The 12776-nt window shown below is 44.8% G+C and overlaps 2 protein-coding genes across 2 annotated transcripts in view; one reads left to right on the plus strand and one right to left on the minus strand.

Annotated features, from left to right (window-relative positions):
- T265_01552 (hypothetical protein) overlaps positions 1 to 12776 on the plus strand; it is a gene marked incomplete at both ends in the record, with an annotated part of 69527 nt that overhangs the window by 26669 nt on the left and 30082 nt on the right. Inside the window, 2 exons of the mRNA XM_009165611.1 lie at positions 2863 to 3133; positions 10742 to 11045. Coding sequence (XP_009163875.1) covers positions 2863 to 3133; positions 10742 to 11045 — 575 coding nt within the window. The remainder of the gene's footprint in view (positions 1 to 2862; positions 3134 to 10741; positions 11046 to 12776) is intronic.
- Positions 1 to 12776, minus strand: part of T265_01553 (hypothetical protein) — a gene marked incomplete at both ends in the record, with an annotated part of 27888 nt that overhangs the window by 3118 nt on the left and 11994 nt on the right. The window lies entirely within an intron of this gene.

Here is a 12776-nt window from a genome sequence, read left to right on the forward strand (position 1 = left end):
ACTTGCCACATTCCTCACACGTGAACCCAACGAGTCTCTCCTGTGTACTGGTTGGAACTGGTGCGGAGGCGCCAGATGATTCGTAGTATACATTGTCGAAATTAACCAGCACATTGAAACCAAACGGGGTGGTTGGCCCTGTCTGGAGTTGCTGAACTCTTATCTCACCCAGACAGACGTCCAGGCTACCCGGTCGGCACCACGAGGAGGTGGTTCAGCTCGCCTACCAACAGCGTTCTTTACTACTAGCCTAGATATCGCGGTTGATATTATTATCATCGTTTTCAGCTGTAAGAGCCGCGTACTTGTACAGTGGTTGTAGCTGCCACAGTTTTGTCCACCGATGATTTGGGGAGGTGTGGTAGGTAGCTGCGTATTGGAGGCGGGAGCTGATAAATTGTTGCGTAAATACAAGGTTGTTAGTGGACTGGGAATTTGGAAGGGAGCTATGCATTTAAGGCAGTAGCTTGGATGAACGAGCGCCATTGAGGGCTCAATTGGCAGTTATACAGTGACCAACGCTGTGGTTACCGTTGCTGCTACAATACAAAAAGATATCATTTAATTTTTATTTATTCGACCTGATCAACTTAATCAACAGTTAGGCTTGGTTTTTAGTTCGCCTGAGGAAATAACTTGAGATAGAAATAGTAAAAAAATCGTTCAGCTTCCGGTGCCTAGCTGCCATGCCACCCGAAGGGAGCATGAGGACTGAGATACTGCCAGGTCGCCCAAGCCTAGACAGGGGAAGTCAAGAGGCGGAAGTCGGGTTCGAACCACGGACCACCTTTCGGTCGGTAAATTCGCCCTCTAACCACTTGAGCCATCTCGCACCCCCCCATGTTCAGATTTCAAGAGCACGAAATTGCTGACCGAAAGTCTATGGTTTGAACCCCATGCTGGCTATTCGATCACTCCTGTCTATGGTTGCATAAGCTGGTGGTGCTTCAATAGGGTGTCCCAACTGAACGAGATAGAGGCTGGTCAACCGGCGTGCGATAATGTAGCTACTGACATTTACTTACATTAACCCTGTTCTCTTTCGAATATGGTCAAGTAACGAGCCTACCAATTTTCCATATTGTCCCGGGAACTGAAAGCCAAATTGCGGAGCTTTTGAACGTACGCAGTACCCACTGCGGTCGGAGTGAACGATCGCATGGCTACAAAAGCTATCTGCATGAGATTAAATCACTAGTGAAGTGCGGTGGACGTCCCATAGGCTCACCGTTGTCCACCCGGAGAACGATCTACCGTCAATGAAATGCTTTGGTATTCTCTTGACAGAACACTAGTCGCAAGGTTGCTGAAAATTCTTTGGCAGCTCGCGGTCAGTTTCACCCTTCTTAGACCGCAGTTGCCGAGTTCTTTTACAGCCTGATGTTCGAGTTGTTACTCCCTGAGATTCTTTTTTTCGTGAAGAAGATGGTGAGTATTTGGGCCTCCACTCATGGACCTCTTAAAGTAACTGGTTTTTGGGCGGTCATATGGCGTGTGTCTGTTAATTACTCATGCTAAGATGAGCAGCTATTCACCGGTGACTTTCAACTTGATCTGGGTGCATTTTGCAGCGCACAGACCGATTTAAGCTGGAATATTTTAACGGGCAAATTAGCTGATTTTCTCAACAAGCTGGTTAGATTGTTCGTTAACGGGGCTTGTTCGCCATACTTGATTAACAACTCGTACAGAAGACTTTTTATTGAGTTGGCCGTGGCTTCAAACTGATAAGTTATTTTCCCTTGCACGGCATCAGAAACACAGAGTATCGGTCCTTGGAACGCTGGGGTGCAGTCTGACTTTTATTCTACTATGGAGGACGCTGAAGGACACACGTCTGTTTATACGCTTTGACAACCGACCATACGTTGTCGTTTTACGCAGTTAGAAAACCTGCAGTGTTCGTTGCGTATAAAGGTCGCGCTGTTCTTTCTGGACAGTGCGCTGTGGCCAGACAATGTACCATTGTCAGCAAAGTGTGTTAAACCAATCTTGGCACTCAGACGTAATAGTAAGTGACACATTTGGGATGCTGTCTGTCGTCGCACTGGCTATACCCTAACTATTTTCCCCCTGGTCATCCTTACTAGATCAACGTTGTTTCGAGTCTTTGCCATTTGGACGTGCATGAATGAGTCAATTCTTTCAACTTGAGCTGCTTTTCGAGTTTTATCTACTTCATTGTCACATTGTCACCCCGAGGTGCCGATAGTCCCGAAAATTTGCAACACAGCTTATGGTTGAGTTATCTCTTTCGGCAGAGAACAACCATTTCCCAGTGATTCATTGTTAAAGACCCTCCCTAAACAGACCGCTTTTGGCCGATCTCTTCAGAGAAGGGAAATATGGCTTTATTTGTGTAGAAAACCTCGCCCCGTAACAGCTGACAACTGTATACTTCTTTCTGGTATCTTTCGTTGGTTGTTGTTATTATTGTTGTTATTATCAATACCGCTAATAATGTCGGTGAAAGCTCTGGGCAGCCCGCCATGGGTTTTGCCCTTCCTCTGGCTCACTGGAAGACTCGGGGACTCCCCAAGAAGAACGAAGCCGGTAGTTGTTCTAGTTGCCATCACTTTTATGATTACTCGTGAAACACTTCGATATCTTATCTCATCTTTTCAATTGGAGTATGAGGCGACCTTTGTGAAACCTATTCAATTCAGGAAAGTTTCACGTACAATTCAGTTGAGTCTTCCGTTACCATCAAGTTACTTTTCAAGTAAGTCTTTATCAGAGGGGTAATATCCTGTACTGGTGGACTATCATATTTATCTATGCATAGTTGTACGTGATTCCAGAATTACTTCGTATACTAATCTTATCGAACGCGATTACTATTCCTTTTCCACTCATCCGTAGCTGTTCCCATCCGACCCCCCATACAAACCCGGTTCAAACTACCTTTGGTCAACTGGACCGTGTTACGAAGTCAACAACTTCGAGGTACCGTTTTTGTTGGGATGAACGATGAAGAAGTTTTGAATCATATTGATACCAAACGTCTTGAAGATTTGTTCAAGTTGTCCACTCAGACCGTTGGCACCGATTCGATTGATGGGCTAGAAAACGGACAAAGCAAGCCTGCAAAACGACTGGAGAAGAAGTCTCTGGTAGATACCAATCGACATCGGTGAGTTGATTATCGTTACTGGCATCGGATGACACGTTCAACAAGATTTACGAGATAGTTTAATTCATTGAAAATGACAGTGGCTAGCTGGGTCTGCTTAGCTACTTGGGAACCACTCTCTCCTGAGTTACGTGCTATTGGCCTTTATACTGAGGCGTGATTCACAGATCCTAACACTCCAGCTTATTTTTTTCTGCAGACGCAGATATGTGGTCAACCTTTTGGATAGAAACTACAAGGGACCATGAAATCATACAAAGAAACTGAGTGTGTTCCTGTGCCGGAAGCTACAGGAAATCCCATTTGTTTAGGACACGTTTTACATGGCGAGGTGCTAACGGCCCGATCTAAGGGCGTTAATTGGAAAACGTGTATGAGCCGGAGCCTATTTTATCACGTGGTTGAGTGGTCGACTCTTGAAGTCCATCCCACGCCTTAACTATGCAGCCAAGTGATGCTTAGGGACGATGATTGTGGCTGCCTGAACTGTCCTCTTCCGGATCTTAAGTGAGAAACGAGACAGGTGACCATGGCAACGTTCTCTTCCACAGACTCTGGATACAACAAAAATAATACTTCCCGTGTGGTCCGTGATATTCAGCTTCGTTTCCCATTTCCCATAAATCTATGTGCTGGGAGTAGTTTCTGGTAAAACCACGGTGTGTCCTGTTATCTGCTCACATTAGTTTTTGTCCTATTTGAACGAAAGTGATGGTACGTCGACCATCGTGCTTTTTTCGGGTGGCATGGCAACTGGGCACCGAAAGGGTACCACAGTTGAACCACACCTATCCCTCTGAGTTATAAGTTCATTTCGAGTGTGTCGGGCGAAATGGCTCAAGTGGTTAGAGTTCGAATTTACTGACCGGAGGGTCCGTGGTTCGAACCCGGCCTCTCAGTCTCGACTTCTCCTGTCTATGCTTGGATAACTTTGTGGTACCCCAGCTTCCTTCGGGTGGCATGGCAGTTAGGCACCGAAAGAGCGTTACATCCGAACGTTTTTAAAAATAAAGTTTTTTCGAGTGTGTCTCCATCTGAGTCATTTCCATGTCTGCACAGTGAGTCGAACTTGTATCTAATCGTTCATCAAATGAAATAAGTCAGTAGCTGATCTATAGACCATCAGAAGTTACCTGCACGTGATGACAGGTTTATGTCGGTGTTATGATGGTCGGCAGCTCGCTTTCTTGCCACAAACCCTTACTTTAAGGCGTGTCATACAAGGCATGTAATGAATTTCGGTGTACATTCTTGAGCATGAAAGCCGTTTGAAGTCAGTGTGTGCAGCTGCTCGAGGTGCAAGCAGCCTTAGAAAAATGCAACAAGTGATTTTTTCAGCACAACAACTCGCTGGCTACCGGGGAAGCATGAGCTGCAATGAGGAATTCAATCATAATAGCTTTGTCAAAATCACGGAAGATGAGGCCATCTCGTATTGAGTTCGAAAAAACACTGCAGTCATTACAGAGAGGCGCTTCCAGTGACATGCTAAGGAATACTATTTTGAACGAGATGGCCCAAGTGGTCAGAGCGCGAAGTTACTGACCGGAAGGTGGTCCGTGGTTCGAACCCGACCTCTGCCTCTTGACTTCCCCTGTCTAGGCTTGGGCAACCTGGCAGTATCCCAGCCCACGTGCCTCCTTCGTGTGGCATGGCAGCTAGGCACCGAAAGGATGCTACGGCGGAATGATTTATTTATTTTATTTTTTACTATTTTGAGTAAAAAAGGACGTACTATGCCCTAATGAGTAAGAAAAAATCGATGAATTCTGTGTTTGGATCAAGGAAGGTTATTAAACAACTGGAATAACTGGTTATTCAGAGTAATGGAATAAACAACCTTTTGTGAGAAACACCGATAAGGTCTGGAAGTTGAAAGTTGGAAGCCTCCAAACCCATGGAGCGAGAAAAAGCCGGTAAAATGGAGGAATATTGCCGAAACAGCTTGGGAATCACCACTTGGCTGACTGACTTTCGGCATGCCTATAGAATTACGAAAAGTTCAGTCCACCGGTCAAACAATGATGATGGTATTTCACGCTACACCGGATTGTGTCGCAGTAGGTGAGCCTAGTTTTCAAACATCCTTTTTATGCTCGATAGTTGAACTGCGTCACAATGCTGCCGAAAGTATGATTTCGAAAGACACTTGGCCATTATCCTCAAACGAGAGCTATTGAATTGTGTTACCCTGGTTTCAGCCACGGGCGGCTGTCATCAAGGGCATGGTGTGTTTGCGGTAATTGTGAATCTCACTACGGTGGAGTGATACGGATATGCCTTCGACTCTCATGCGCACAATGTTACAGTGTGTTATCCTCCGGTTGTGTGGAGCTTACGCACCCACCTGGTTTTTATGACTGATGTGTGAGTTTTGATTTCTAATCTTCAATCTCCAAAGTGCTTTTATGTCCATCCTTGTAACGTCGTTCGGCTGAGCTTTCTCTGATCCGTTACAATGTCGCATTCGGCATGAGTAAAATTCACACCATCCACACTTTGGCTTCAATTCACTTGTCGATCTCTTTTGCTGAACTTTCGGAAATCCGTGGCCCTTCGCATTCATATGGCAGTAAACAAATTGTAAACTATTTTGAATCTGACGGCAGAGATTCTATGGACACATTCTAGCAGAGCACTAGTTGGATACCAGTCGATATGATGTGCATAACGTTCAAACTATTTGACTAATACATTTATACTGAATTCGGTCAGGTTTTAAATTCCTGTCCTATCCGTCATACAATCACAGCCATCTGGTTTGATTCCTGGACCGGCAGCCCGACCAGAAGCTGCCACCTCGGGCTTGATTGCTGCGGTAACCCTACTAGCTACAGTCGCCGGGACTTCGTTTCACAAGGTTCCACCATGCCAAGAAAGCCACAGGGAATGGTCAGACGAGGATAAGCTAACTGGCGTTCTAGGATTAATCATAGTACGAAATGGTCTGGAGGTAAAGTTTGAAAGCAGTAAGGTTTTGCCTCCAGACAACCAGCATATCTATTTAATGGAAACTGGAATGTTTCCTCCTGGGGAAGGGTGGATTAGAAAGCCACAAACTCCGCTCGTTCGAAGATTGTCAATGTGCACGGGGCAAATTATTCTACACGGTCAAAATACAATGAAAACGTTCCAAGTGCCTGATGCAGCTGCAAACGCATCTGCTATGCACAGTAGCATCAAGACTAAGGCATCTGTGCCCGACTCCATTCACCCTCGGGTTAATCCAGTCTCCCGGATCGGACTGCTGAGTCACTGGCTTTGGGAGGAGTCTCCTAATAAAACCCTACTACACACTACCTTGTGGGTCACAATTTCAAGTCAGCGGCTTGAGGTGAAGTATCCTAAGCAAACACCCTTCCTTGGCGTGGACAACTTTTCAGCTCTTCTGTCACCGGTCCTCACTCTCATCCCCTCTCCGCCCTTCAACATGTCCACAGTGGACAATCTAGCAACCAGCTTCTCAGCGGATAATCTTTATCTAAGTTTCCGCCCAGTAAAATAGACCGAAATAGCTCCTCACCAAACTCAAGAGATCTCACCCACGTTGCAGTTTTATTCAAGCTATCCGACTAGTTCGTCGAGTTGAGCGTCCCACGATGGTGCACGCTGGATAACCAGTGGCCTGAAGAATGATGGAGAACTCCGGTGAACTGTAAGATCCAGGAGATGGATAGTTTTTTTTGCCACAAGTAGTATCCATGCTGTTCATGTTATTTGGTCCATGTTATTCAGTCAACTGACCAAAAGTAGATTGGTGTCGGCTAAACGATTTGAGGAAGTAATGAAACACTAGTTCATTTTCAGAATCGTCGTCTTGAGCAGTGAACTGAACACTTTAAAGAACACTTCAGCTGCTTCCCTAACACAGTCTCAATGAACCTGAATGTAGCGTTGACACCGGTCTTTCATTTGCAACAGAAATCAAGCGAGATTTATCATTCATATAATCGCGTTAACTTCGTAGGGCACCCGGCCTTTAAAAAAAGATAAATCTCTGGTAAACACTCTGACGATCCCACGACAATCCTTCTAGAACGAAAACGGAATACCAATAGACGATACCAATGGACGATTCGATGGTAACTCCGAATTTCTTAAGTGGCGAAAGAATGTCCAAGGAAACTATCATTGCATCAGCCTTGTAGACATGGCAACAAAGATGATCTCTGGCATTTTATAGGGCAGGTCGATCGATTACAAGAAGAGACACTCTCCCTGACCGAGGATGTATTTGCCATATCTTGACTTTGAGACAGTCCCTCGAACGGTGCCACTCTTCCAAAGGTCCAACGGTGATCATTTTTCCTGATCAGAGGGCTAGTTTTAACCCAGTTGGTCGTCAGAAATAATGGCGATGTCAGGCGCATCTCCTGAAGGCGCCCTGCACCAACTCGTATGTGCAAGTGTGGATTTACGTTAATCTTTCCCCTGTCAGTTTGTCTGTCATGCCTTGAGTTTACGCTGCGTTAGTACGATCCTTTATGGATCAGAAACTTGACTGTGCGCAGAGAGTTTGAGAAAACTCGGTGTTTGACTTTCGGCGTCTCCAACGCATTGGCTGGGTTTGGTTGGAACGACTCATACTAATATGACTATCGATATCGGCCCGTATTTTACTCAGTTATTTATTTTGCATAGACCATTATGCTTCAAATGGTGATCGTATGAGGATAATGTCTGTGGACACGAACAGGTTTTTGGCAGCACTAATCATGACAATCCTCAGTTCGTTAGTCTTCCTCAAACAATGATACTTTTTTAGTAGGGGGTTGGGGGGGTGAGGGTTCGATTTCTGGAGTAGCATCCTTCGAAATTGCGTCTACTCACTGTCGTAATACAGGTTTTCTCCCTGCTCTTACTGATTCGCGTAACTGTGGTGAGAAAACGCTCTGTAGTGTGAGGGCGCGATCCTTATTGTAGACATTGAGTAGTCAGTCGTTCAGCTGTAATACCCTTTCGGTGCCTAGCTGCCATGCCACCCAAAGGAAGCACGAAGGCTTTGATACTGCCAGCTTAGACAGGGGAAGTCGAGAGGCAGAGGTCGGTTTCGAACCACGGACCTTCCGGGCAGTGATTTGGTGCTTTAACTACTGAGCTATCAGTCAGTTGGACTCACCTGGCACTCATCTTTCATATGGGCGATGCAATATGAATAAACCTGATTCGAAAACATTTGAGCGTATTTCGGGCGTGCGAATTCAGATGGTACAAATGGTTATTAGATTATTGGACACCACAACAGTTAAGTAACCTTTTTGATTTGACTAATTTAGGAAGGATACTTGCCGACCACTGGGAGCAGTCCATGATATCTGCCTTTCCTCAAAGAATCACCCGAAGTGACTGCTTCGGCTATAGGATAGAAAATGTCTGGACCGTACATCTGGTTTCAAAAGCTTGAACAGTGTTACGCCTTCCGTTTATTCGCACTCACCGTCTCCACGAATTTCGCGGCAACTTTCGACTTTGTAGATTATTTAGTCTCGTCGCCGTTGGTCCAAGAAGTTCGAATATTTTCTGTGCCCTCTGTTCACTCACTCCCAGTGACCAAAAGTTTCCCCCGCTTACAGTGAAGTTCCCCGGGACCGTCTCCTCTTTCTTGTGTGACTTTATCAATGATTCTATAGTGGAGGACACAAACAATTCCAAACCAAGGCATTAGGGTGGTCTCTTTAGAAAACGTGGTAGACTCGGAATGTACAGCTATAGCTTTCCTGCTAGTTCACAGTCATCAACCCTCTTAACCAACTTGAAACAGAATATTGCAGGCGGTCCCTAATTGTGACATGTACTTTGCTAATCGGTAGTACAAGGCTGCAAGAATTTCTTTCCGGTTCTGACTGTGAAACCTGTGCACTTCAAACATTTGACTGCCGTTGTCCGAGAAGCATTTCAAGAGTCTCTAACGGGACAAGTCGGACAGCCGATCCCAGCTTAAATCCTGTTGTCACTTTCCAGTTGGACTGCCTAGTCAGAGTTTATCTGTCATCATGTGCTAGGCCTGTGAGGTTTGTAAGAATGTTGGACCGATCCCGCTTATGGCCTCCTACTGTAGTGTGTTCGATGGTTTGGACATGTAATCGATAACCTGATGACGTTGCATCTGGAGGCCCATTGGCCGCACAATGCTCTTAGTTACAAAACCTTTGCGAGTGGAATAGAACTTTTTGCGCCAAAATATTGAATTCTGTTGCGTGTGTTCAAACCAAAGATCATCTTAATTCACTTCCATGTTGATGCAACTCACCGAATTTAATTGTCCACTGAAGCATTTATACCCCTGGAGGAAAAAGTCTGTTGGAATACTTTTATAGAATCGCTGAGACCCCGGGATACTTAGATGGGCTTCAAGGGACTCGTACTCTGAACTCAGTTGCCTGTCTGTTTTAGTCCACCATGGACAGGTCGTGGCTTTTGAAAATTCTGTTCCATTGTGCGAATACTGAGTGCCGTGTATCTGAATGATTGGGCTTTGAGCTACGGTGGACAACTGGTTCTTTTTGCGACATCGTTGGACAAAAAAGGTTCTTTAATTCTGGGGAGTGTACGTTCCAGTGACCTTTTTCATGAGTCTGTTTGCCATAGCAACCCAGACGATTATTCTGTCGACAACCATACAAAGGTATCCATATAACTAGGCTTTTCTTTACGATGTACGCTGTCCATATCAACTAGGAAAAACGTATTTTCTGTCTACTTTCACTGGCATTCTATGACAGCCACTGAAAGAAACATGGACTTTGAACCAATGCTAATGAGCATTTTGTTATGACATTCCTTTGGGTATTTTTCTATGACAGGTCAACGTGCTTAACGAAAATTGCACTTGTTTTCTTTCTGAACAAAAAGCTAACGTCATTTGAACCAGTGACTTTTGCGCGCAGTTTTCGCTGGTGTGTTTTGTTCATCATTGCTTTACAAAAAGTCAAGGATATTTTATTGATTTCGTAATGCGCTGGTGTAAAAACATCAGCATTGCCTATCCAGGCAGTATGCCGTGCAACCGAACACGCCCGACCAGCAGAACCGTATTTATTGAATCAGGCTTGTCAACGTTGAGAGTGCAACCTCATGCGAACAGATGAATAAAAACGACTTACTGAGTTGTTCGACAGCCTAAAAGACCGTAAAAAATGCACGTAAGCTTTTCATGATTGGGACACCTGAGAGAGTGGCTTTCGGAGTTGCCTAATGATTTGGACTGAAACGATTGATCGAAGTACTTTGGTGTGCACCAAGGTCCACATTTTAAGAGGACAGGTTTCGTGACCTGACAAGGTCACAAAAAGCCCTCAACGGGCTTGTGAAACTAGGCTAAACGACGGGATAAATACTCAAATGCCCGCGCCATTGTGGTGAACAGTCCATATCCGTCATCCGATTCGGAGTTCGACTGCATCAGCTCTGTTTGATTGCACCGGTACCACAGACCGATGGGTTCTCAACCTGCCTTACGCGAAATCCTGATTCGATCCCATCTGAGTGTCTAGGGCTGCAAACGCATCAGCTGGCTCTCGTTGATGACCTCACTGTACTGATGCAACTCATCTTTATTGGCTGCTCTATTCCTTACTTTGTTTTTACTGTTTTTTTCTTGCTGTTCAGTTGTATTGGCGTGCTCCTTCGATTTTTGGAATCCGAAAAGTACACACGCGAGCGATTGTGGTCAGACATAACACGATTGGAACTTAGCCAGGATGTGGCTGATCGAATCTATCACCAGTTGCCTACCCAGGACGAAATGAAAACCTATCTGAAATACGAATTCACCGATCAACTCAATGTGGACGACCTGACAGATGAGGACCGATTGTTGCTCCATTTATGCAAGATTGAACGATTAGGCACCCGTTTGGAGATAATTTTGTTTATGAACTCGTTTGAGGACTCCGTGGCGACTCTGACCCCGGTTAGTGGATTATTTTTGTTCGCATTCCTAAAAATTACATCTTGAGGTACTCCTGTAGATTACCGTATTGTTTTCCCTGTTTTTGGGACGCCATAGTCCAAGTCATATTTTACATTTCTGGACAGAGATGGAGAGACTGACTCTCGGGATTTCGTTCATCCGTTGAAGTGAACTATCCACCGAAATGCATACAGTCCACCAGCCATCACATCTGGTCTTGTACCAGACTTAATGTCTTCACTGCATTTCGTGTTGTTCGGGTGACATGGGGATATAACTGTCACGCTTTGTCGTACTGTTTTTGAGACTGTACCTTGTTCCTGTCCGGTCACGACTTTCCCTTCCTTACATGATGTCCAGTCTCCGCCCTGCGGCGTTTTCATGCCTACTCACCCCCCGTGTCGTATCGCATAATACTACGTCTTCGCTTGAGTCTGATTCGGAGGCAAAAACGCACTATAACAACACCACGTAATTATCTTAAACGTGACCCCACTGTAAGTCGTAATTGACAGGGAACACTTTTGTACTTTCTCTGTGGAAAAATCTTTTCCAAAGGAAGTCACCCACTCAATATTCAGGTGGTTCCATCTTGCAAGGCGAATCCTCTTGATTGCCTGAAGGTCGATGCCAATTGGTGGCTTATTTCTTCACCAGCGGTAGTTCAAAGATCTTTCTTCATCTTCAGTTACACTGGCTTTATGATTCAACGTAATGCTGCAGCTTCCACTTCTTCACTAACTTTTCCGTCTAAATCGGCGATTCTGAACAGGTGGGGGAAATTCCTAGGTTTTAGATTTAAAAACACCGATTACTGTATAGCTTACTGCTGGACAGATTCGTCTGATTTTTGAACCATTTGATACTTATCTTCACTGTTTTCTAGTCTTTGGTTTGACTGTCAACTATCTTAAGCTGTTGATAACAGCTGTCTAATCGGGACGTACTAGTTGACGCTGCAGGGTGAAACCGCACACCTTCGAAAAAGCCATGTGTAGCAAAAAGTACCGTTTTATAGCCTCCATGCCACAGCTGTCGGATCACCCAATTTCTGACACCAATCCGACGCCATTTTGACTCGCTGAATTGGTGACCGACGCGAAAACATTCTGAGCACTTTGTGATCCAGGACTACTTATTCGATTTCAAGTTATGGAAACATTCTAGGAATAGTACCAAACTTCGGAAACGACGATTCATCGATCGGTTCCAAACTTGCCCCATTTATTGTTATGCTACATTTTACTTACAACTTGATGAAATGCGTTTGTTGAACAAGGCGGTCGTAAAGGCGCAAGCCGCGGATTGGAAGTTTTGTCTTCGACTTTTCTGTCTAGGTTGGGCATAGTGAAGCGCACCGAAACAATGACAGAACTGAATGGTTTAGTATTTGGGATGAGACGGACAGTGCTGTTATAGTTTTGGCGTGTACTTTTTGTTTCCAAACTTCTAGTATCATTGTTTTTGGCGAATTTCCACAGCAGAAACGTTTTTGGAAGTGAAGAGCGAATTCTGTGTCGGCTCGCATGCCAGCTAGCCTGTCTTGGTGAATTAATCTCTGCCATATGGGGCTGAAATCTGATGGAGTTGAACTCATTGTTCACCCTCGATCCCTTGCTCCCACTATTCATTGAAAAACATTTCGAGAAGTGACTTTAAAGCCAATACAAAATACCCTAACATGCATTGCCTACTAGAATTGGTGTATTATATATATATATATATATATAT

The sequence above is a fragment of the Opisthorchis viverrini genome (genome assembly GCF_000715545.1).
Source record: "Opisthorchis viverrini unplaced genomic scaffold opera_v5_17, whole genome shotgun sequence".
Lineage (NCBI taxonomy): Eukaryota > Metazoa > Platyhelminthes > Trematoda > Opisthorchiida > Opisthorchiidae > Opisthorchis > Opisthorchis viverrini.